This window comes from Pelobates fuscus, chromosome 8 (genome assembly GCF_036172605.1).
Source record: "Pelobates fuscus isolate aPelFus1 chromosome 8, aPelFus1.pri, whole genome shotgun sequence".
NCBI classification, from domain to species: Eukaryota; Metazoa; Chordata; class Amphibia; order Anura; family Pelobatidae; genus Pelobates; species Pelobates fuscus.
In genome coordinates this window covers 50,099,346-50,126,895 of record NC_086324.1, presented here as the reverse complement: position 1 = coordinate 50,126,895, position 27,550 = coordinate 50,099,346, and the positions used below count along the sequence as shown (strand labels likewise).

The 27,550-nt window shown below is 38.5% G+C and overlaps 1 protein-coding gene across 2 annotated transcripts; it reads left to right on the top strand.

Annotated features, from left to right (window-relative positions):
• The first annotated feature begins 363 nt into the window (after positions 1-363).
• FRZB (frizzled related protein) lies at positions 364-26,631 on the top strand. Of its 2 annotated transcripts, XM_063429798.1 has the most exons (6): positions 367-1,273; positions 6,325-6,384; positions 18,163-18,228; positions 18,853-19,057; positions 22,588-22,651; positions 26,352-26,631. In XM_063429798.1, exons 1-6 carry the CDS (start codon positions 805-807, stop codon positions 26,445-26,447), a joined length of 960 nt encoding a protein of 319 aa, XP_063285868.1. In that variant the 5' UTR covers positions 367-804; the 3' UTR covers positions 26,448-26,631. The 2 variants fall into 2 exon arrangements, with proteins under 2 accessions (XP_063285869.1, XP_063285868.1); XM_063429799.1 differs by lacking the exon at positions 6,325-6,384 and having other exon boundaries at positions 364-1,273.
• The last annotated feature ends 919 nt before the right edge of the window (positions 26,632-27,550 follow it).

The following is a 27,550-nucleotide window of genomic DNA, read 5'->3' as shown; positions in this document are numbered from 1 at the left end:
TACAGACAGGTGTATTTATTTAAGAGTTAACTGCATGTGTCACTGTGCTGGTCTGCTTTATACACAGCGTATTTAGATCCCAGCAGTTATATGTAAGCAGAAGAGGACTTCCCTAATGCCTTTTAGTTTACAGTAACATATACATCTGATTATCCCTGAAAGATCCATTTCCCAAACACAGCAGTGTTTGATTTATTTGCAGTTTTTTTTTTTTCCTTTTGGAAGTCTAAGTGTTATCTGGGAAGTTTGCTGAATGTAGATTCTGGAGAGGAGAAAATTCAATCCCTCTCCCGCCCCCATCACAGACAGAGGGGTGGACTGAAGAGGAATGAGAGGAGGGGTTCTCTGTGCTGTCTGAGTACTTAGAAGTAAAAAGAGGACAAGGACTGTCTGAGTCATTTATTTCAAATATCTGCCGTAGAAGCAAGATCAGGAGAAGAAACCTTTGGCAGTAGTTCTAGTAGAGGTGACTGGGCAATCTCATGGACTTAACTTAAAAATTACATTTTTTTTTTCTTTTATTGAACATTTAATCAAGTGTTCTTAAGATTCACACAGAATAGTCCAATGGTTTTAAACACCATACAGGACCAGTAGCTTAATATCCAGCTATATCTGTTCCAAGTGGAGTTGATAGCTTGAGAATAGACCAAAGAATGACCGCAAAGGCAAGTTTAAAATTCAGCTTTGTGTGAGTTGTGTTTTTCTGGTTTTGAGAAGTTTAAGTTCAGTTTCAAAGTTTTCCTTTTTTTCCTGAGAGTCTAGAAGGGTGTAGACACAGTTTGATACAGTAACACCCTGAAGATGTATCCTTCTGAGAAGTTCGAGTCACATCTTCTAGTGGTGGCTCTTGGGATGTTCTTGATCGCCCTACCCAGGGCACAAGGGGCATCTTGCGAACCAGTGAGAATTCCCATGTGTCAGTCAATGCCTTGGAACATGACTAAAATGCCCAACCATCTCCACCACAGCACCCAAGCCAATGCCGTCCTCGCTATTGAGCAGTTTGAAGGCTTGCTGGCCATTGACTGTAGCAAGGACCTGCTTTTCTTCCTTTGTGCAATGTATGCACCCATTTGTACCATCGACTTTCAACATGAGCCTATAAAGCCATGTAAATCGGTTTGCGAGAGGGCCAGGACGGGCTGTGAGCCGATTTTGTTCAAATATGGACACACCTGGCCAGACAGCTTGGCTTGTGAGGAGCTACCAGTCTATGACCGAGGAGTTTGCATCTCCCCTGAAGCCATCATAACCGTTGACCAGGGAACTGGTAGGTACATGGGAATATTTACAATGTCATTTATTAACTAGTATGCTTTGACCTGAGGATGTTTATATGTCAACTTTTAGTGTTCATATTTGGTGGGAATTGTGACCTGGGTCCAGGAAGATTGATGTTGAATAGTCATCTCAAGGTGTTCTGCAGAATGTACATGCTTTAGCCAATGGTGTGACCTGTAGATATGACTTGTACTGTATAAATTGGGGATGTCATCTTTTGCTGCTGTAGTTACAATGTATGTTTTTTTTATTTAATGTAGCATTACACTGTGTATGTAAATATATTAGCTACATTGTATGAACAACATATCACTTTTCCCTCTGTGCTCTACCCTAAGAAATAATTAATTGGACAAGAAGGTCAACAAGTGGATGCTACAATGTTGTTCTTTATTATTTTTTCCAAGCTTTTATCTAAAACTTAAAAAGCATTTTTTTCTACATTGTGTATAGTTTGGCAGAGTTTCTTTTGCATAATTACTTGTGATGAGCTATTTAGCTTGATATACAGTGTCAGCCAAGAGGCTTTTGTTTGCATGAGTCGGTGTTTTCTTTGAATGCAGTGAAAGCGTTTACTTGGCTAGATATTGAATAGGACATTACATTGTGACAAATATGTTGCTAGTTACAGAACAAGCTCCACACTTTGGCTCAGATAGAAGCCTTTGTGAGTACATGTATAAGCTATTTTAGCTATTTTAACCCTTTGGGAATCCTCCATTTTTAACATCCCCTTCTTGTTAAAACTTGACTTAACTATTTAATTGTAATTTATTATGCATTTGTTAAATCACTCATGCAATTGTTTTGTTAATTATTTATTTATTGAACTAATATTTCAGAAGTCTGTAAAAAAAATAGTGTGTTAGAGTAAGGGTTAATAACTGACACTGGTAGCAACTACATGGCTAAACCACTGCTTCTATTTATACAAAATCATTGCAGTAAAACCTCTGGACCTGTGGATGCCATTAGACTTAGCCTCTGCAATGCCATAGTGATTACACACTACAAACTACATGCTAAAGTGATGAGCAACTTGTTGTGGTTCTCATTCACCTGGCACTACCAGGGTTGAATTCAGATTTTTTTTTTTTAAAGAACATTTTGTGTAGAAAACTAATATTATTAAATTAAAGATAATTGGAAATCCACGAGTGTGGCTTCAAGTTAGCAGGAAATTATATTTTTCAATCAGTTTACACATAAGATAGGAAATAGAGTTACTGTGTATTCTAAATTTAAATATATTGACTCACAAATCAAACCAACCTGTGACTGCAGGCGGGACAGGAAATGCTGATCTGCACTAGTCAGTCGTCAGACCTATTTGTCAAAGTGTCAATTGTTGTGAATTCAGAGTGAATACAATGGGAACGTAAATTAAAATGCAAAATTAACTTTAAATTTACTTTGAAATGCTGATAACTCACACTGAATAACTGAGATTTCTCTCCAATCATGGTGAATAATGGTACATTTAGGTCTGGGGTAGAATGTTCCAAAACCTTGGTCTCTAATATAATAAAATATGAATGTAATTTACAGTCTCAAACCACTCATACTTAAAACATCTTTATTGTTATTATTGAGTACCACGAAAGTCCTCCTTAGACAGCTTCTTTCAGGGATAGATGGACTCTTGCCAGTCTGAATTTTTTGATGCGTGCCTCTTTAGGTTCCCCATGTCATGTGGTCCATGTGAATTTGTCAATTTTTTTGCCACATGTTTAGTTAAACCTGTACTCGCCTTAAGGGAACTAATGCATTTCAAAAATGTCTTATGATTTTAGGTAGAAACACATGAAACCTAATCACCGCAGTTGATTTATGATTTATTTATTTTTTCGATTCAACTGGTTTTTCACTTGAAGCATATGAATTATGTATACTCACGGACAGCTCTTTTCATGTATGGCCCATCAGCATGTCCAAGCAGTATATGTCCAGAAATCATGGTGGGTCTGATAATCCTACATCACACTCACTCCTTCTGCCCCACAATCCAAAAAACATTACCATATTTGATTGTTCCAATCAATTCTTTATGATGTTTCCTTAGTAGCATAAATGATAGGATTATATAAAATTTAAAGGGTTAGTCAAACCCTTTATATATATTTTTATTTATAGCTATATTTTTTTTATTTACATGACCCCTCCCCCCCAACCCTCCCTTAATTAAAAAAAAAATCCTTGTAAAAGAAGAAAAAACTTTTCTGGAGTCCAGCGCTGGGTGAAGCTCCACGCACCATCTAACTTCACTCCTCCCTCTCTGCGGTCCAATCAAATGCTTCTCACAGAGATGCATATAATGGGATTGTTCTCACCTGCTTACTGCGCATGCTTGTGCTCTAAACTAGGGAGGGGAGGGAGAGAGTGGGAGTGGACATCAGAGGGAGGGCATTAGAAAACAAAAACCCCACTCAATAAGGACTATAGGGAGGATGGGATGGCTGAAATGAGGGAGGGGATATCCAGTCTTCCCGTTGCAGGCGTGCTTCCTGCATATGTACAAACTGATAATATCTGTTGCTAGCAGGCAGTGCAGGCTGACAACAGACATCATTTTGACACAAAATTAACATTAAGCAGCCTTGAACAGAGTCACATGGGTTGGAACTAGGCCCCGGCCCAAAACTGTGACCATGTCTGTGACCAGTTACCCTTTAATGTTAGTATTGGAACTGCATGATGCCCAACGAGCCTTCTATGCTTAACAAGGATTAAAGGGAAACCATCCCGTCTCTGAAACGACACCATACAATAAAAGACTGAAAATCACATGCAATTTGTTTTGACCTTTTTCATATCATGCTTTATTTTCTTTTAAATGTATATTTAAATGTAGAAATTGACATCACAACCCAGTTAAGCCAGGCCATATATTGTCTTTTTGGTAAAATGAGAAACATTGTTTCTGTCCCCACCTACTGATACTATATTCAATGACAGTAAATTAAGGTGCTTATACTAGTGACAAATAGGGAGCCAAGTCGGAGACACATTTCTAGAACAAAGCTAGATACAATTGTTTGGATATCTACAATTAATGTAGTTTTTTTTTTGTAGAATCATTCCCTTCAGGCTTTTTGCTGTAAACACTGTCTTTTCAGAGAAAATGCAGTGTTTACATTACAGCCTAGGGATAACTTCACTGGCCACTCCTCAGATGGCTGTTAGAGATCCTTCCTGGGTCATGGCTGCCTAAAATGCATCCAAACATTCAGTGTCTCCTCCCTCTGCATGCAGACACTGAACTTTCCTCATAGAGATTCATTGATTCAATTCATCTCTATGAGGAGATGCTGATTGGCCAGGGCTGTGTTCGAATTGTGCTGGCTCTGCCCCTGATCTGCCTCCTTGTCAGTCTCAGCCAATCCTATGGGGAAGCATTGTGATTGGATCAGGCTACCACTTCTGCTGATGTCAGCAGGCAGTGGGCAGGTCTAAAGGAAACAGGGACAAAGTAATAAGCTGCAGACTTGAATACAAGTAAGATTTTACAATATTTAGGGAGGCAGGGGGGCTAGATGGTGGTGTTAACCCTAAAGGGTCAGGAATACATGTTTGTGTTCCTGACTCTATAGTGCTCATTTAACAGTGAAGTGACATTTCCCCTTTAACGGAAGTATAGTTCTCAAAAATGTATCTAATTCCAAGGTAGGCAAAGTTGCTTTATGTGTCATTTAGATATTGAGTGTAAGTTATCAGCTATGGTGAGAATGTAGTGGTAATAAAATGTTAAGTTCACTAGCTTCACATGTTCTGTCTAACTTTGTAGAACTGAGTCACGACTGTCTTTAATGTTGATTCTGTCTTTCAGATGAACTTGATAGGAACTTGTACAAACATGCTAGTGAGTAGAACTAACAAGTTTATCTGAACAGCTAATAACCATGAGATAAACACTGAACTGAGAAAGGCTGGAGGTGATGATAGGGTTATTATTTCCAATATAGCAGGTTTGGCACTTGGCTATAAGGCATTGAACAAATCCTTGTGTGTGGTTAACACAACATTCTAGGCTTAAAATGAGGCATGTCAGCGTTGGCATTTTCTGGGCGGCAGTGTGCCAAGGCTAAGAAAGGAAGCTACATAACATGCACAATGTACAAGCCCACATTCTGTTAAGAAGCCTGCCAACGCTTGGCATGCACAAGTACGTGTATACTGGCATTTTCAGAGCTGCCACCATAAAACATTGTATGCTTATTAAGACATTTTTTGTTTTGCCAATTTTATTTATTTTCTTTGATATCCCAGAAAAGCAAGACAATGAATTAACAACCAAATTGCGTGACTTAGGCCAAAACAAATTGAGCCAATCTTCCAGCTGGATGATTTAGCTTATTGAAATTCATTTTATTGTAACAAACACCAGTAATGGGCACTGTTTCACCTAATACTTTCATTAATACATAGTTTCAATAATTGCATTTACTTTTTAGGACATTTTTATAAAATGTAAATATAAAACAACTTCAGATTATTGACGTGGTTATAGTGTATAGATCATGCCCCAGCAGCCTTATTGCACAATTATCTTCCATTTAAGAGTTACATTACTTTATTTATGCAGCACTAGTCACACTTCCCCTAGCTGAGACTCACATATTCCCTCTACACACTTCCTGAAAAAGTGGTCCAATTTTTGAAATTCTCTCATTGCAAAGCGTGTTTCATTTAGAAGGTCTTATATCCAGCTCTATTAATTGCCTGCATGAGCCTGCAGCCTCCTGTGTGGGGATACATTTTAATAAACATAGCTGGTTATAATAACCTCTAAATCAACCACACTGTGCTGCAAGATCAGTTTGAAAATTAAACATTTCTTTCATAGAGGCTGCTCAGTATTTTTCAGTAGCTTCTTATCCTCATCAAAGTCATGTACTCCACAACTTTATTCATCCCTGTGGTACCCTGCGGGTTATTAGCATTATAGTCAGTGTGTGTTTACTTAAGATTGTACAGTGGCCTTAGCAATACAACCAAGGGGAGAAATATAATATACAATGAAACAACTGTATCTATTTTCAGAATCAATGCCCGACTTTCCAATGGACTCAAACAATGGAAATTGTGGTGGAGCAGCAAGTGGTAAGATCATTTGTCTTATTAATATTGCTAATGTTTTTTTTTATTTTTTTATTTAAGCATATGTCAGAGCACACTATATTAGAAACCTCTAACTTTGAGCTTGTGAGCAAAGCTTCCCCACCATTTAAAATGACATTGTAAGAAAGCTTTAGTGATATATTGTTTTTTATACAAAAAAAACAAACTTTGTTATTAGAGGTATATTCTGTAGAACCCAACAGTTCAGCATAAGTTTTTCAGCCTCGTGTTCTGGCAAACAAGGGTGGACAGGTGCCCATTTACTGCAAATTCCTTGCCCCATGAATTGTATAGTGTGTACAACATGTCGGATGACTTCAAATGGTAGAAAATTACAAATGCATTATAAATGGTCTGCAGGCAGAGTGCAATGAGCAAGGAACCTAGAACTAATTGTAATACAAATTCAGTTATGATAGTAAATATAATTCTCTGCTGCAGACATAGGCCTAGGACTTGTTGATTTACCCAAATACCTACTTGACTGCAGAACCTGTAGCCCCAAATACAAGTTATTCTCAATCATTCAACTGCATTAGAGGTGGTAGGTAGCAAACCAACTTGAAAATCAATATTTTGTAAGTAATCTCCGTAATTACTGACAAATATTTTGACCTCGTTATCTTTGCTGTCACTTGGAACAGTGTATATGTTTTAATTGCATAATATATTCATGCTATTAAAAATACATAACCAAAAATAAATACTCAAGTCCCTTTAGGAATTGTAATAAACTCTTATTATTTTTAATATCTTTTTTTTTTTTGCTTGAATCGCTAATTATTTGTAGTCGTATTGTGTGTTAATATTTGTCTAATCCGTTCACTTTTTGTTTAAACAAAATTAACATAACATATATTGTGAACCTGGAATGTGTAACTAGCACCTAATCTTATGACATAACAACAATTTGGGTATAGATTGCTGCTCACGGATTCAGAGCAAATAAAATTATGCAAAGTTTCACTATTTAAGTTATATAGTTATCACTTCATACATTATTAAAATATTGGTAAATAATACATTTTATTTTAAAGATTATATCTTGCAACATTTCAGACACTGTCTGATATATTTTTAGTAGTGTGTGTGGAACTGCACTCATTCCCATAAATCTGAGCCAGGGTGCTTGCTAAACCGGAATCAAACACCAGATTTCCAAAAATTAATAAAGTAATAGAGGTCCAGGCACTCCTTGGTTCAAGACAGGTACTTTATTAGGAACCACAACGGCAACGTTTCAACCCCAAAAGGTCTTTGTCAAGCTGACAAAGACCTTTTGGGGGTCGAAATGTTACTGTTGTGGTTCCTAATAAAGTTAATAAAAAAATTTAAAATGATCCTTTTTGCCCAAATGCAATCACCGAAAGATGCATACATACATATACACACACACACACACACACAAACACTCACACGCATTGACTTATTCACACGCAATGGTCCACACAATTATAATCAGAGACCAATTCACACACAATCAAACACAAATTCACTGACTCACCCAGAGTGACACACACACTGCCTCAAGCAGTCATACACCTCCTCTTGTAGACTAACATACACACACATGCACTGGCCCAAGCATATACACACACACTGACTGATGCAGATTGACACACACACACTGACCCTTGCAGACGCAAACACACACACACACAGACCCAAGCAGACACAAACACAGATCCAAGCAGACACACACACTTTATCCAAGCAGGCACATACACTTTACCCAATCAGACACCCACACTGATTCAGACACACAAACAGACCGAAGCAGATACACACACAAACACTGACCCAAGCACAGACATACACACACACGCACTGACCCAAGCAGACAAAGACCCAAGCACGCACACACACACACTCATCTAAACACACACACTGACCCAAGCAGCCACACACACTGACCCAAGCACACACACACACACACACACACACACTGACTCAAGCAGACACACACACTGATCCAAGCAGACACACACTGACCTAAGCACACACACACATAAACACTGATCCAAGCATAAACACACTGATCCAAGCAGAGACACACTCTGATCCAAGCACACACACATGCGCACACACACACACACACACACACTTATCCAAGCACACACACACACACACGGATCCAAGCACACAAACACACTGATCCAAGCATACACACACACTGATTGAAACAGGCTGACATCGACACACACACATACACACTGATCCAAGCACACACACACACACACACACACACACTGATCCAAGCATACATGCACTGATCCAAGCACACAGACACACACACTGACCCAAGCACGCACACATACTGACCCAAGCAGACACACAAAGACCCAAGCACACACACACACACACACACACTAATCTATACACACACTGTCCCAAGCAGTCACACACACACTGACCCAAGCACACACACTGATCCAAGCACACACACACACATAAACACTGATCCAAGCATACACACACACTGATCCAAGCAGAGACAAACTCTGGTCCAAACACACACACGCGCACACACACACATCCAAGCAGACACACACACTGATCCAAGCACACACACACACACACTGATCCAAGCATACACACACTGATTGAAACAGGCTGACACTGACACACACACACATGCTCACTGATCCAAGCATACATACACACTGATTGAAACAGACTGACACACACACATATACACACTGATCCAAGCACACACACACACACACACACACACACACACACACACACACACACACATACACACACACTGACCCAAGCACACAGACACACACATACATACTGATCCAAGCACACACACACATACACACATACGCACTGATCCAAGCACACATACACACACATACACACTGATCCAAGCACACAGACACACACATACACACTGATCCAAGAATACACACACACTCACTTAAACAGACTGACACTGACACACACACACACACCATGGAGTCCCCCACTTGCCTTTATTTAATATGTTCTCTCCGTGGGTCCCAGTCCAGGCCTGGCTGCCTTCATTTTCTTTAAGTTCCGCCCCCGCTGTAGTCCCGACCACTTGACTCTGAGTGTAGGGGAAGGGGCGGAGTGATTGTATGATGTGCCCGTGCACTGTGGCTTTGGAGGTGTGTAGGAGGGGGGGCAGCTCTGTCATCCTGGCTGGCTGAGGATGCTACTCTACAGCCATGTAAGTGCTCCCTAGCGCCCGGTACCATCACCTGCAAGATGCCAAACGCAATTTGACCCACATAGAGGGGCAGCCCAAACCAGCAGTTAAGATGCTGCCGGTGCCCCCTCTTAAGTAGTGCCCTAGGCGGTCGCCTAATCAGCCTATCGGGCGCGCCAGCCTTTCTCCTGCCTTCTTGATTATATACTGAGACTCAATGAAGTAGAAATAGCCCATATTATTTTCAATGCATTATGTATTAAGAATATTAAAATGAATAAAAAATATTTACCGAAACAGAGCAGAAGACAAATGGGCAACAACTCAATTAGCTTGCCCTTTGGTGAGCTGGTTCTAAAGCTAGTTTTAGCTCAACTTGTGCCATTACAGAGAGAACCTAAACTGTTTGCATATCAGACTGATCCTACCCTATAGCTCAGTCCAACTCCGAAAAGTAATACAGCAACCCCAGATGATTGTTTCGGCATTGGTGAGCCTCATTAGCGCGGTGTGACATTTACCATCTAGGCGTAGTGAGCAAGGGGTCCATGTCTAGGTTACAAGATCATCTTAGTGAGATTACATTAGGAAGACACTAAGTAGTAGAAAAAAATACTTAAATTCCAAAAGCTCTAAAACAGCAAGCTTAGAGAAGCTGACAGCAGCTTGATCAGATCCCTCCATCACCAATAAGAGTCTTCACCACTCAGGAGCTTAATAATCCAATGTATGTGGTCTTATCATATTCTCGTTATGGCATAGGCTGTTTATCCCCAGCAGTTGTCCATAGATCTGCTCTTTAAACTAGCAGGCATGCTGCAGTTGTTATCGAGAAATACATAGCCTGGTTTATAGCTTTGTGAACCTGCTGTGTGCAGCAATCAGGATCATGCATGAACAAGGCTGTGTCCCATATCTCTTTGAGGGGAGGGGAAGGAGATCAGTCTAAGTGGTGTATGTGCCATGTGCAATTTTTTTGCACGACTTGAAAACATTTTCAATAGAAAAAAAAGTTCTGTTTTTTTGCATGCCGCATTTTCTAACATGCAATTCTGAAAGCAATGGGCAGTTAGAAAATAGTGAGAATTGGGTCAGAGAACTGACAATCTGACCAACAGTGTGTAAACGATGGCTGTCAGAAATGGGCAGATTTATTCAAAATCTTAAAGTGACACTATAGTCATCAAAACAACCTAAGCTTAATGAAGCAGTTTTCGTGTACAGATCATGCCCCTGAAGTCTCTGTTTATGCAGGCATCGCCACACCTCCACTGACTGTGACTCACACAGCCTGCATAAAAATAAATGATTTCCCTTTCAATCAGTTGTAACTTACTTTAAAAGTTTTTATTTCCTGCTCTGTAAATTCAACTTTAATTACATACAAGAGGCTCCTGCAGGGTCTAGAAAGCTATTAACAGAGCAGGAGATAATGCAATTTGATTTAAACAGTATTTGTAATACAGGAAGTGTAAACATTAGATGACTCTTAACAGGAAGTGTTTAGGAAGGCTGTGTAAGTCACATGCAGGGAGGTGTGACTAGGGCTGTATAAACAAAGTGATTTAACTTCGAAATGGCAGAGAATTGAGTAAGACTGCAGCGGCATGATCTACACATCAAAACTGCATCATTAAGCTAAATTTGTTTTGGTGACTATAGTGTCCCTTTAAATATACGTCAATAACTAAAAAATAGATGGTATGTAATAATGTAATGATTAGATTTAGATATTTAAGCAAGTTGATGCTAGTGTTTAAGTTAAAATGTATGAATTAAGTTGTATTAAGGGGTAGTTTTACCAAGGAGAATTAGGTGCAGTAGTTATGCAAAGTGCTCTTTTGAAAGCTATCCTGTTGGTTTCTACAGTGATCGCTCTTTATATTGTACTTTTTTTTTACCTTGTTAAATGGGTGGGGGGACATTATCCAGTATCCAGTGGTAGGGAGGAAAATGGATGTTCACCTGTTCACTTCAATAACGTAAAATTCCCAGTTTAATATTAAGCAAACCCTAATTAGATGTGTAGCTTTGCTGCTGATGACAGCTCTAGACTTCATCAATCCAAATTAATTACTAAGACAATAGAAGACGTATTGTCAGCTCAAGTTGCTACGAGGTGAAAACAGAGCAGCTTTGAGATATTATTCAAATGACGTTTTACTAAACATTAGCCCAGCAATTTTCCTGTTGGGGAAAGGAAGTGGTCTGAAATGCAGACCAGCAGAAAACCAAGGCAACAGTTTAATTCCAAAGTAAATTTTTTTTTTCTTTTATAATGGTGTCTTTGTTCATTCATTCCTGCACTTTCGCAGGTTAAACATGATTGTACCCATTTTTGGTCATTTGGCATGCAAACTTGTGTGAACCGTGCCCAGATATATTTGAACCAACAGTCTGCCTTATGATTTGTAGTGTAACGCCTGATTCTGTGTGAGTATACAGTTTTCTGAGAAACACATCAATAATATTCTCAGAAATTATTCCTGTTCTCATAAAGCAAGGTTTCATACTAGCTTATACGAAGTGTAATGATATTCATAACACGGTTTATGTCTTCTCACACCAGTCCACACAAATGCCAACTTGAATTGCTGGGGGCTGCCATCTTTACTGGCATAGAATGTTACGTAGAAGTAGCTGAAGGCAGAAATGTATCTTGTTTGTTGTTACAAAGTGTTTTTGTTCAAGTATATGTTATATACATTTTATGTTTGATCACCAACGTGCAAGCACTGCAAATCCAACAGCAATTTTTTTTAAATCAGTTGTATAGACGTCCGGGAAGGGCTGGTTAGAGTGGGGCGGGAGCAATTGCCGCCAAAGTCACTGGCATAATGGGCAGGATGGGCTGCAGCTTCAAAGCACCGTTCTTCAGCTGATTAAAACAGCATAATCCTTACAAAGTGGTTAACAGTCATTCTTTAAAGGGGAACTGCCATTTTCCAGGATTCTTAATAATAAAATGTTAGTTTAGTCCCTTTATTTAGCAAATATGTTTTCATGAGAACTAAAATAAGCCCATTAAATTAAGAAATCCTTGCATCTATACTGGAACTTGGACACTCCATCTTTTCTGCCATTGGACATTCATTTTGGAAGAGGATAGATTAAACAATTGTTTCTGCTTACCTCATTTGCATTGTGTGCCTTGGCTGTGCCTGGATCGTACTGAATTGTGATGTTATTTTCTAAATTGGTTATATAGATTTGGAAAGAAAATGGAGCATTTATTAAAAAAAATTATTACCAGTTATAGGAGATTTTTATGGTTTTATTCAATTATATAATCTCTGGAGAAGAGACAGTCCCTCTTTAAGGCTGGGAAATCATACTACTGGGAATCTATTATTTGGTTTTCTCTGCACTAAAAATAATTCTTTCTAATTTGTGCTAGAAACTAAAAAAGGCATTTTAGGGTTATTCACTAAAGTATTAATTCAAAACATATTTAAAATTTATGGCCAAAGTAGCCGAAATGGAATTATAGCTGACATAGAGAATGTTTCCAGTTGGGCTATGTTTACCTTGAATTTGAAATCCATTTTGAATTCACTTGAAATTGTCACTTTATTGAATAACCCTGACCTATGTTATCAAAGCTTGAGCAAACCGGGGCCCTTTACGATGACCTTGGTACAAATTCAAGTAGAGTTAGGCCTTTTGTCTGTGGGCCCCACGTTACTCTTAGAATTGTTTAGATATATTTCTTTACTGATAATTCTATGACAAGGTCTGTTAGATTAAAAATCCACGTATTTCGTTTTTTTAGTTCCCTGTAGTGAAAAGGGGTTTGTACGCTCTGTTGATGATGCGTCTGTCACTAAAAGAGTTAAAGTCATGTTGAAATTCTGGCAGACTGTCTATAGAGACAATGCTACAGACATGCTGTAAACATTGAATGAATTTCAATGAGCAACTAACTGCGCTTAAATGGGACATTTTAAGAAGTCCTGGCAAGTTACAAAAAAAATCAAATAGAAAATAAACTTTGTTGATGTTTATCTAATTTATAGTGATGTTTTGTGCATTTGTTTAAAGTTTTCCTATAATGCTAACTTGGTGAGTGAACATTAATAACAATTATAAAAAGTGACTAATATTTAAATGCATCTAAGTGGATAGGTCCATTGTTTGTGCCCCAAAAGCAGGAACATGCGCTAGTTGTTTACCCCTAAGTAAACAGTTTTTTGTACATATTTATCCTTCGTTTTAGCTGACATAGTATATTGAATTAACAACATTATAGGAACATACTGTTTTTCATTTTTGTTAATGTAGTTATAACATGAATGCAAAATGAAAAATTTTATTTTCTCTTTGTGACTGCGCAACGTTTGTGTAATGTCTGAGTAATACTGCCCAACTGTCACCCCTTAATTAAACTGTATGTTGTTAAGCCAAAATATGGTATAAAAATACCTATTAGTGGAGCAGTTTACAAATCTAACCTTTATAGGTGTTTCTTCAACTTACCCCTCAAGTACAGTATTGTAACGAACTTGAGATTACATAAAATGAGAAAAGAAAAAGGGACAAAATAGTGCAGATAGTCTAAAATAGCAATCAATTATGTAGAAAGAAGCTGGAAAAACTCACATGTTCCGAAGCCTATAAAATATTGGCTCCGTAAAGTAAACCTTTTTGCTCTTAGGGTAGCAACACACCACTTGCACGGCAAAGTCTCCTCCAAAAGGGGTATAAGAAGAGAAGCAACCAATGTGTAGTATTGTACTTGTAAACTTAAAACTAATAGTAAGTATTATGCTCACCTTATTAAGAGTGTTCAGTTCCTTGCTTCAGGGCTGCCATCAGGGGTTGACAGTGGTGATGGTTGTCACGGGCCAGGTGATCCTGTGGGGCCCGGCCGCCATGTGTAGCGGCGGCCCAGGGCCCGCACGCTGATAGGGCCCATCGAGTGACCCAAGCATTTAGGGCCACCCAATGGGCCCTATATCTTCAGGGGGCCCGGTCGTGCTATTACACGGCCACAGCGCACCGTGTAAAAAAATGTAAGCCGCACCGCAAGTGCTGCTGGGAGGAAGTGACGGCCAGTCACTTCCTTCCAGCTCACTCCACACAAGAAGGAGGAGGCAGAGTTGAGATCTCCCATCAGCTCCAGCCACCATCCTGTACCAAAAAGGTAAGAGGGTGGCTAAAAAAAACGAGATGTGTGTCTGTATGTATGTCAGTATTTTTGTATGTATCTGTATGTATGTATGTATCTGTATGTATGTGTGTATGTCAGTATGTATGTGTCTGTATGTATGTGTGTATGTCAGTATGTATGTATGTGTCTGTATGTATGTCTGTATGTCTGTATGTATGTGTCTGTATGTATGTGTGTATGTCAGTATGTATGTCTGTATGTATGTGTCTGTATGTATGTGTGTATGTCAGTATGTATGTCTGTATCTATGTCAGTATGTATGTGTGTATGTCAGTATGTATGTATGTGTCTGTCAGTATGTATGTCAGCATGTCTGTATGTATGTCAGTATGTATGTATGTATGTATGTATGTGTGTATGTATGTCAGTATGTATGTGTGTATGTCTGTATGTATATCAGTATGTATATATGCCAGTATGTATATATGTCAGTGTGCATGTGTGTATGTCTGTATGTATGTCAGTATGTATGTATGTATGCATGTATGTCAATATGTATGTCAGTATGTATGTATGTGTCTATATGTATGTGTGTGTGACAGTTTCTATGGATGTATGTCAGTATGTATGCTGGTGTCTGTATGTATGTGTGTAAATCAGAATGTATGTATGTATGTGGGTATGACAGTATGACAGTACGTATATCTTTATGTCAGTGTGCATGTCAGTATGTGTGTATGTCTGTATGTATGTCAGTATGTATGTCAGTATGTATGTCTGTATCTGTATGTATCTATGTATCTGTATGTATGTGTGTATGTCAGTATGTATGTGTCTGTATGTATGTGTCTGTATGTATGTGTGTATGTCAATGTGTATGTATGTATGTATGTATGTATGTCTGTATGTCTGTATGTCTGTATGTAGGTGTCTGTATGTATGTGTGTATGTCAGTATGTATGTCTGTATTTATGTCAGTATGTATGTGTGTATGTCAGTATGTATGTATGTGTCAGTATGTATGTGTATATGTGTGTATGTCAGTATGTATGTCAGCATGTATGTATGTATGTCAGTATGTATGTATGTGTGTATGTCTGTTCGTATGTCAGTATGTATGTATGCGTGTATGTCTGTATGTATGTCAGTATGTATGTATGTATGCATGCATGTATGTCAATATGTATGTCAGTATGTATGTATGTGTCTGTATGTATGTGTGTGTGATAGTTTGTATGGATGTATGTCAGTATGTATGCTGGTGTCTGTATGTATGTGTGTAAATCAGAATGTATGTATGTATGTATGTGGGTATGTCAGTATGACAGTCCGTATATCTTTATGTCAGTATGCATGTCAGTATGTGTGTATGTCAGTATGTATGTATGTATGTATGAGTGTGTATGTCTGTATGTATATGTCTGTATGTGTCAGTATGTGTGTATGTGTGTGTGTCAGTATGTATGTTTGTATGTCTGTATGTATGTGTCTGTATGTATGTCAGTATGCATGTATGTGTCTGTATTTATGTAAGTGTGTATGTATGTCAGTATGTGTGTGGGTCTACCTCAGGGGGCACCGGCCTGGAGGGTCCTGAAACCGGCTGACCGGCAGAAGGAGAGAGCATTGCACATTTTCTTATATTTTCAATATGAACAATTTAGTTGCATTTAAATTTTCTCTGCATATTTCAAAGTATTATGCTTTATATTAAAAGTGATAGACAAGAAATAGGAAAGTCTATAATAGAGGTTTGGTTTCAAGAAAAATAAAATCAGTTTTTTTGCCTTTGTATAAAGCAGAGGTAAGACTCAACCATAAATATGTGTGTGGTTTGAGTACCTATCCACAATAAGAACTTTATGGGTTTTTGGAACATGTGCAACACCAATATTCAGGGCTTCTCTAAGGAATTTTGCTGCCACAGGTAAAAGAAAAATAGCTAACTGTGCCCATGGTGTGACATCGCAATGCCCCACCCATACAAGTCTGGGGTTCAGTAGGGAGCTGCTGGGATCATGATGTGCATTGACTGCGCAGCTCCATGAAGCTCCATACTGATGTCGAGGCTCGGGTAATATCACATCGCAGCTACCGTATACTCACTGTTCTTGTTTTTATTTACATCCTCACACCTGATGATTGTCCCGTACTGTCCATTACTACATTAACCATGCTCCCTACTCAATATAGATTCTAATTTCCTATGCCAATTAAAGTCTTCTCTCCCCAAACTAGATCCTCACATTGCCCTGCAATTAAAACCTCTCCCAATCTAGAACCCCTCATTTACCTGAAATGTACCCCCTCTCCCCATCTAAAACCCCTAATTTATCCTTTTTACATGAAACTTACCCCCTCTTCCTACCTCCCCTCAATTTAGCTGGTAAACCTCTCCAATAACCCTGTTTACATACTTGTTTTTCCCCTTTCCTTTTGCCCTAGACACATAAAGAGACAAGCTAACACAGAAACACACATCACATATTCACACAATGATACAGACACTGCACTTGACATTCCCATATAAACACATAAGGAGTCAGACATTCACACACACACACACACACACACACACGCACACACACACACACACACACACTGCACTTGATATTCCCATATAAACACATAAGGAGTCAGACATTCACACACACACACACACACACTATATGCTGCCATCCTTTCAGTTGCCATCCATCTTTGGGTCTGCCTGGGTAGTCAGTACAGCTAGCCACCCACGGCAGGCACCCCCTGTGAATTAAAGCACTAGGCCACATCCGAAGTTGTCTAATGGAAGCACCGGCTCTGCCAATAATAAAGGGAATGCAGGATCCTAATTATGAAAAACAGCAAGAAAAAATATATAATTTAATGTTTCAATTAGACAAAAGTAACGTGATAACTTGATATAAATGTAAAAAATACTAACAGAAACTGAAGAATAAAAAATTATTGAGACTCAAGCACTGGATATTTCTTCGAAAGTAATGGCAAAGTATTTTTATACTCAGATTGTCACATTCGAAAAGGAATCTAACCCCCCCCCCCTCCCCCCCCCAAGTAGAAATATCTTCAAAGGGATAGACTGCTTTGAAACATTGATGTTTGAAAGATTGAACTTGATAGATGTTGTTTCTTTTCAACCTGAAATACATCGTAACATTTAGATCAGTGATCTAGAACAGGATCCATTTATGGAACAAGGACTAGAGGCAGCAAAATGTAAATCTTAAATCAGTCCTGTATATTCTATGGTTCACACGGCATTGCTACGAGAGCACTAATAAAGGATATCTTATGCCAACTCAATGTCTTTTCTTTTTCAGGCAGGAATGGGGTGGTTTAAAAAACCCCAAAAGCCTAGCGATATAATTAATTTACGACCACTATTGTGGTTGCCTTATAGTGCAGAATAGTGTTATTGTTCATTTGTACCCCATAACCTCTTTTTCCGATGTTCTCTTTTCTCCAGAGCATTGTAAGTGTAAACCCATGAAAGCGTCTCAAAAGACATACATCAAGAATAATTACAATTATGGTAAGTATCAAAGCATAACATAGATTTTCTTTTTCTCAACAGGATTATATCTATGGATTTGTCCTTTTGCCTTTTATCTCTGAAAAAACTGCAGTAGATGAATAAAGTGCTAATTATGTTATTTCAGGTCAAACGAGCAAACAAGGAGTCACAACTTTGTGATCTAACGCAGCCCACCCACCGCGCCTTTTAGGACAGACCATCATTTTTATTGCCATTAAATACATTCCACGTACAAAGCTTTTAAGAAGTTTAATTACCCAGTTAATGTATTCAAATCATACTAACATATAGCCCAAGTGAACTATTATACTGCTATTGAGTTTGCAATATATATAGGTCTCTACCTGCAGTGTCTTACAGCCTTAGCTTCCATTAATCAGAAAGTCATCCGATCCTTTTGTCCGTACAAGGTTGATTAAATAAATGCAATTAAATTAATCTAATGACATCTAAACAGTAGGGTTTTCTGGGAAGCTAGCTGAAAGTTTAATGTTGCTTTCCCAAGTAATTACTTTGATATAGTTGTACGTGCTAATTTGTACATTTTTTTTCTGTAGTTATATATCTTGACTTTATAATGTTGTTATGACTAATTCATGTTCATACTTTATTTATGTCAAGTAATTCGAGCAAAAGTTAAGGAGGTCAAAGTAAAATGCCATGATGTCACTGCTGCCGTAGAAGTGAAGGAGATTCTGAAATCGTCATTAGTGAATATTCCTAAAGATACAGTGACATTGTATGCCAACTCTGGCTGCATGTGCCCACAGCTGGTAGTCAACGAGGAATATATAATCATGGGCTATGAAGACAAAGAGCGTACCAGGTAAGACAGCATTTTAATAGATATAAAGTAACGTTAAAGGGACACTGTAATCACCAGAACAACTACAGCTTATTGCATTTGTTCTGGTGAGTATAGTCAGTCCCTGCAGGCTTTTTGCAGTAAACAATTTCTTTTCAGGGAAAATGCAGTGTTTACATTACAGCCTAGGGATACCTCCACTGGCCACTCCTCAGATGGCAACTAGAGGTGCTTCCTGTGACAGTGCTGCACACTGTGCAGTACTGCAATTCAGTTTCTCCAACCTTTGCATAGAGACACTGAACTTTCCTCTCAAGATGCATTGATTCAATACATATCTATGAGGAGATGCTGATTGGCCAGGGTGGCTTTTGATTCCACCCCCTGCCTCATCTCCTTGGCAATGTCAGTCAATCCAATGCTTTCCTATGGGAAAGCATTGTGATTGGCTGAGACCACAACTTTTCATGACGTGATGTGATATGAGCCCAGGAGGCAGAAAACCAGCACCAGTAGACTGGAATAAAGTTAAGATCTTACTATATTTAAGGGGGTAGGAGGGCTAGATAGGGATTTTATCACTATAGGGTCAGGAATACATGTTTGTGTTCCTGACCCTATAGTTTTTCTTTTAACTCATCAGTTTGAAGTCAGGTTGATAGATATATATATCACTGTTAAATCCATATCAGCATTGCAAATTCATAATCTACACAAATTATATACCCTTTAACTAACTCACTGAGTACAAGTTTACCAGGCAACAACTGTGTGTGTTAAACAGATCCTTTTCGACAGGGATGTTCATACCAATCATTAGACTTGTGCATTCAGTTCCAATGAATTGTGACTTGTGTAAATGTTTGGGGTTCAGCGAGACGTCCGAATTCCGTAACTCTGAATCGCCAAATAACCGAATCATGAAACAAATGAAATGGGGACTGGGTGAGCTGTTTCATTTATTTTGTGATTCAGAGTTCTATCTCTGGCGCCAAAAAAAGAGTTGATTAATGGGAAAAATGATGATATATGTTGCAGTACACTGATAGGTTTCTTTCTCATGCCATTTGGTTCACAGGTCAAGGGAGAAGTGACTAATAGAGTGACACATTATATAAATGATATTTATGTATTATGTATTTGATAAATATAGATTTATATTTCTACTGCTGCTCCTATTTTTCTCTCTATTTGTTACTTCTGACCTAATCTGTGAACCAAATGGCATGCAAAAGCGCTTATTGGTGTACTGCAAAATATATAAATAATATTTATATAATGTATATATTTTTTAATACACTAATAGGTGCATTTTCACATCATTTTGGTTAGTCTGAATTGTTTTTCCTAAAACAAAATTCGAACCGAAACACCACATAGACACCGTGCACACGTCTACCAATCACTAATGGTCTCCGGTACCAGTAGTTTTATCAATACACTCATTTGAACTAATCATTCTATCAGTTCTTACAGCACTGATTTTAAAATCCTCACAACCTTATATTGAGTGTATTTAGGAAAAATAACCCTGCTCAAAAACCTGCTACACGCTGGGTTACTCACTAAAATGAGAATTATTGGGAAATCAAAATGAACTTAAAATTTAAGGCCAACGTAAGGAAACTGGAAAAATGGCTAACTTGGAGATTTTTCACAGATCACTATTTTGGAAGAAATCTAGAATTCAATTTGAATTGTCAATGATTCTTCCTTTAGTGAATCACATGGTTAGTAATGATATTTTTAGCCTCAACAGCTATAATATCATGATGTTTGCTCATCATTGCATTTAAATCGGAAGGCATAAAACCAAGTCAAATAGGTGTACATCTATAAATATGATGACTCGCTATAATCAACAGATTAAATGACAATTCACATTTACCAATATTTTATGTGACGGGAAACGGAGCACAGACTGTGTAGTCCACATTAACATATGACACCAATAGGCTACCCGTGACATTGTTTGATTTACGTACACATTCATATGGATTTGAAAGCCAGGTTGGGTAAAGAAGTAGGTGAATTAGAGTTCAGCCAAAACAGAAGCATCTTTCTATGAGGGAGTGTGTCTTTACTTAAACTGGTACAATTATTCTAGTGTCCTCATGCTGAACCAGGTATGTAGAATCAGTTAGTAAAAGATTAATAGCCGGAAACGGAGACAATGTCAGAATCTAAAACATTACTTTCAAGCTATATGATTACATCATAGGAGAGATTTAAACATCAACTGTTACTCATAGGTTCTACAGCACAAATAGATTAATGGCAAGGCACTTGGCATGATTAAGATGGAATGCTTCCAGTTACGTTCTTAAAGGGACTCTATAGTCACCTTAACAACTTTAGTTTTAATAAAGCAGTTTTGGTGCATAGATCATGCAGACTTACTGCTCAATTCTCTGCCATTTAGAAGTTTGATCACTTTTGTTTCTGTTTATGCAGCTCTAGGCACACCTTCCGCGGCTGTGACTGAAAAAACCTACACGGAAAATTTAAAAAAAAAAAAAATTTAATTTTCAGTCTTACAGCACAGTGTGTTTACTTTCAGAAGTGTTTATCTCCTGTTCTGTTAACTGAACTTTATTTACACACAAGAGGCTCTTGCTGGCTCTAGCCAGCTAATCCCAGAGCAGTAGCTACGAAATTATAATTTAACAGACTGTGCAATAAAGGATGTTTAAAAATCAGATCTCTCTTCACATTAAGTGTGTAGGGAGACTGTGTAGGTCACTACTCTAAAGCAGCATAGCTATGAGCAACTAAATCGAGAGGGGTGGGCAGACCTAAGTACACATCTGCATTACTCTTGACTTTTAAACTGTATACAATGTGCCGCTATCTCACTTCATGTACCTTAAGCGTGTTATTTTACAAAACTTAAAATGTGCTGATAACTCTGCCATGATATTGTAAACCAATATGTAGCTTGTACTCGCTGTCGTGGCGCTATAAGCCTGTTTGGAAACTGCATGCACAAGAAAAATAAAGAATAAAAAACAAAAAAAAAAAAAAACAAAGTGATTTTACTCCTAAATAGCAGATAATTAATCAGTTAGACAGTAAGATAATAAGTGTGGGTGCATTTAATATGAAAGAGGTGAATTACGGGTGAACAGACATATAGCGCAAATTCCAGTTTTTGTTTACGTTTTGTTTTGATCAGAATGTGTACTATTGACTCCGTCCTGAAGGGGTTAAGATTTATTTGTTGTAATGTGCAAAAGTGCTGTGATTAAATACTACAACAAACTAAAACTTATCAAGTTTCAAACTCTACATGCATGCAATCAATATGGGTCACTCTGCAAAACATTAAAAATCTAAAACAACAAGTCTCTTGTGTTTTCCCAATTTTGGAACATGTCTCAGTGTTAAAGAAAAAGTCCCATTTTGTGACGCAGTATCTTCTTATTTACATTCTTTAAATATCCAGTTTGATTTAGGTGTGAATTGATAGGCTGTACATCTTTACCAGAAAAACTGGTAAATTACTCATATTGCTTTAATCAAGTGTATTTGTTCTCTCATATCTAACGCAGGCTTCTCTTGGTGGAAGGGTCTCTTGCTGAAAAATGGAGGGATCGTCTAGCTAAAAAAGTTAAGGTATGATCACAACATATTTTATATTAGTATCAAGCCAGTGAGATTATCACTTTAACCAACCCTAAGGGCAGTATTTTTTTTTTTTAATTCTTTATTTTTCAGTGCATAAGAGTGGTACATGCAGGTCTGAGGTGCCCCGAAAGCAGTCCTCAGGCATTTCTTTTCTTAACATGCGGGGCATAGGAATAACAGGCACAATTTTATATTTTAGGCAGGCTTGGTTAAGTAGATAGTTACTTAAGCTATTCAGTCATTGCTAATACCTATCGATCGGAACAGAAGCTGTCAAAAAAAAAGATTTATCTAACAAGGTATACGTTCAGGTTTGTAGCTTGCATGGCCAGCTAGACATGTGAAAGTTTATGATAGCATTATGTTAACACGTCTAAACATCACATGTTGACAACATTATGGGTAATTCTTAAGGCTGTGGCTACGTGTAAACTTGGTTTCATCTTATTATAATTGAGCCCATAATGGCCACAGCCGCATGGCACTCATGTAAGCTAGCTCTCTATGGTTAACTTAAATAAGAGAGAGTATTCGAAAAATACCGCTTGTTAAAATGAGCTGAAGAGCTTGTATAGCCCTAGTCCCTGTGGCTGACAGGTTGCAGCGTGCTGTCTTTTCAGCTTATACCCGGCAGGTGGTGATCCTATAGCCAGGGAGAGTGTTCATTAGGAGGGTTCTTTCCGTGGGCCACCCTGTTCCCCATGCGATCTCTGGTACTTGCTGATAATGGAAGCCGGTTACAGGTCCTGGAGCACGACTGCGTCTGGGTCTAACTGCCTCTCTCTTCATCTGTGGACTGGCTTGTGCAGGTGGGAGAGGTTGCTTGCTCCTCCGCTTTGTTCCCGCTCTCTTCATTTTCGCTGCTGCCGGTCTCAGTGTGGTCAGCCCTGGGGTAGGCTGTGCTGGTGGTCAGATGGTCTCCTTCTCGATCAGCTCCATTATGCTGGCAGGTCGCGCACATGGCTTGCGTGCGGCGGCCATCTTGAGGGGTGCTGCTCGGTAGGTATGTCATGGCTGGGTGGCTCTTTTATGCCCAGATTGGCGCATAGGTGGACGTCCGTGTAGACCGGGATAACCCCCCGGTCCAGAGGTGGGGTAGTGCCAGTGGGGGGGGAGCCCAGGGGGGAGCGGCTGGAGACCCGGGAGAGCGGCCGTCTCAGCCTGGCTCAAGCTCCTCACGCTTCGGGCCTCTGTCGGGTCACCGTTGGTGCCTGGTAGGGTCTTTGGAGGTATCCCCGCGTACCCCAGCAGCTGGGGATCTATTTGGTCGCCGGAGTGTGTTGCTGGGTGGATTTGGCCCCCAGTTAGCACCGAATTTTCGGCCCTGGAGCGGGAGCTCAGACAGAGCACGTCTGATCCCGCCAGCGGTCCGGCCTCGCACCCCCTAAGGGCAGTATTTAAAATGGTGTTGGATATGTACAGCGCCACGGAATTTGATGGCGCTATATAAATAATAAAATAATAAATAATAATATTATGGCAATGAATGTAGAATGCACTGCATACCACATGCAATACTTATAAAACCAGTTATGCCCCAGTCTGAAGGATTCTGATTGCATTAACTTGTATTCACATTTACTCAACTCTCTCAAACATGTTCTGCGTGTGATATTTTTTGTCCATGTCTGACTAGTCTCCAAGAATGATTATAAATTACAGAAAAGGACAAACTCGTATCATTATAAAGGCTTCTCAGCTAAAGGGGCGACAGTGTCAGCCACCTTTCACTTTAAGGACACCATTCTACCCTCTATTCTCTGAACAAAGGAGTAAATAAATACTTAGAACACTTTGGCCTCTAATCAATAAGCTTTCCAAATTATTCAATACTGTTGGAATTTTTTTCCCAAATGATTTATCTACCAAAATTCCCATTGACTTTATTGGTAAATTCTGTAAATAAATAATTTGAAATGTTTTTCTAACAGTATTGAATAATTTGTAAGGCTTATTAAATTGAGGCCTAAAAGGAGCGTCGAGGTAACCCGCCTCACTGAATCACTGGAATATCTTTGAGATGCAGATGTAGTACTAGTACAATGTAACATTTATAAATTTACCAGTTCTCCTTTCTATATATGGGGAACATCCCTTAAATGTAGCCATTTATCATCTGTTTGGTTATAGGCTAGTTATTCGGCACTCCAGATGTTTTGGACTACACCTCCCATAATGCTTTGCCAGCATTATGGGTGTAAGAGCATTATGGGGGATGTAGTCCACAACATCTGGAGTGCCAAAGGTTGCTTATCCCGGGGCTAATTATTTAACCATGGAAGACGTAGGAAACCTTGTCCTTGTACTTGTAATCTCTTTTCTTTACAAATAGTATACCAAGTGGTGTGCAAGACACCCACAGACGTACAAAACACAGGAACAGCACACACAGACAAAAAATATAATTTAATTTTACAACGCTACTTAAATTACCTCTTTGGAGACAAATATATGGATTCCGTTTTACCATATGGCCATATTGGGTAATCAAAAGATGGGTGGATGTACCAGCGCTAATTTGGAGAATCACAATATACACCAATTGGTTACAATATCATACAATTGTAGCTGCTTAAACACCAAAATCTTATCTTAACACCAAGGAATACAATCTAGGGAAATGGTGAAGCGCTATATTTATATATAAGATAAGGAAAATACAGAGAATCTTTGGGAATAAGTGGATATACCTTAAATATCCTTTTTCTCTCTCTTTTGAGATCTTAACCTTGATATACGGTTCCTTAAAAGTATAAACACAAAGAATATATCATAGTATAACACTGTAAGGTATATTTTCAAGTATGTATATAAGATTATTCCCACTCACACTTTAAAGAGCCAAAATGTTTTAGCTCAGTTCATGCGCTTATAGGGTCCGTAAAGGCGACCCTCTCCCTTCTTGGGCGGCTTTTGTTCTTCCTTTTTCCAATCTAGGACATAAAGTGCATATAGTGTAGTACCTTTGGTAAATGGCTTATATAAGTGTAATTCAGAATGGGGTACTCACAAGTTGAAGGCTCTGGTTTTGTGAGTACCCCATTCTGAATTACACTTATATAAGCCATTTACCAAAGGTACTACACTATATGCACTTTATGTCCTAGATTGGAAAAAGGAAGAACAAAAGCCGCCCAAGAAGGGAGAGGGTCGCCTTTACGGACCCTATAAGCGCATGAACTGAGCTAAAACATTTTGGCTCTTTAAAGTGTGAGTGGGAATAATCTTATATACATACTTGAAAATATACCTTACAGTGTTATACTATGATATATTCTTTGTGTTTATACTTTTAAGGAACCGTATATCAAGGTTAAGATCTCAAAAGAGAGAGAAAAAGGATATTTAAGGTATATCCACTTATTCCCAAAGATTCTCTGTATTTTCCTTATCTTATATATAAATATATGGCCATATTGGGTTACTGAGCAGTTTTCTATTTATTACAGTAATATTATTAATATTATTTACTATTAGCACAGAGACAACATATTTCTCTGCTTTTAAGAAGGCATATACAAAACATCAGGTACATTTAAAAAAAAAACTAACAAATGTTAGAATCATGAAATATGGATTATAACTACACGTATACACATGTTATGAGTGTTTGCTGATAATACCAGAGTTATTGAATAGATTAAATACATGAATTCATGCACTGATGTGACCTTTTATTCTTTTTCAGCGCTGGGATCAAAAACTCCGTCGTCCCAGAAAGACCAAAGCCCCTGCTACTCAAACCACCAATAAAAACGGGAACTCAAGACAAACGTCTAGTTAGACTAACAGAGAGGTGTCTGTAAAATTCTGTGGACTTTTGTACTGAGATTTGCAATGTTGGAGCATCAAAGAAGAAATTGCACTATTGCACGTTATAATCTATTGTTTACTGCAAAATCTTGTCAGAATTGATTGTAGTTTTTTTCTCTCTTTTATAATTATATTTTGCACGAGTTCCTTCACAATGGATTTATTCCTCTTCTAGTTATGTAAGATTTGCTTTGACTTGTTTTAAAGGGACATTCTAAGTATCATAACCACTACAGACCATTGCAGTGGTGATAGTACAAGTGTTTGTCTGCCATTCCCCCATATTTTTACCATATAGTTTGAGTGTTTGTCAAAAACATAAGTCTCTCTTTGCACCTTCCTCGGCCCCTCACTTATCCACATAATGGTCCCTCAACTTGTTCAGATAATGTGTAAAGTATATTCTGTATTATCAATTCAACTAAATATGGCAATGATAGGATGCATGGTTAGACAATAAATATGAAATTTAAAGGGTCACTCCAGACCCCTAAAGTACTTTAGCTTGCTGAAAATCTTTATGTGTAAAGAGAGTGTGTCCTATTTTTTTTCTATTGCAAATAAGTGTAGATTTCAATAGAAACTGATACATTTATAAATTAACCGGGTTACACCCCTTGGCTTTCAAGCAGATAACCGGTCCTGTTACTTCCTGGTTTAGTTAGCTCAGTTCAGCTAAACTCAGGAGGCAGCAATTGCTCAGAACATCTGCCTTGCAAAGACTTCTCTTTGAGTTGCATTGGGAAGTCTGTGATTGGACAGACACAGAAAGTCTGGGCGGGATTAGAAGGTGAAGACGTGCAAAGGCTGCAGACAAAAGATCTGCAGGTATTGTGAGCTGTTTTTAGATATACCCACAGTTGGAAAATGCGTAATTATAAGCATGCATGTTTTCGTTTTGGGTATATCTACTAAACAATGATCTTTACTTATGTTGTATTTGGGCAGTGGAGTGCCCCTTTAATTCCACATTCTCAGTGGCAGGCAGTAAATGCAGAGAGACCCCCATTGTTTGTTAAACAATTGGAAAACAGTTTGGCAAAAAATATGGGGGGATGGCACACAAAGACTCTT

Excerpts from the sequence above, each read along its gene's own strand:
- FRZB (XM_063429798.1), top strand. The coding sequence starts at position 805 with ATGTATCCTTCTGAGAAGTTCGAGTCACATCTTCTAGTGGTGGCTCTT. Across the intron at positions 1,274-6,324 it reads AACCGTTGACCAGGGAACTG|AATCAATGCCCGACTTTCCA; the intron begins GTAGGTACATGG and ends ATCTATTTTCAG. Across the intron at positions 6,385-18,162 it reads TTGTGGTGGAGCAGCAAGTG|AGCATTGTAAGTGTAAACCC; the intron begins GTAAGATCATTT and ends TCTTTTCTCCAG.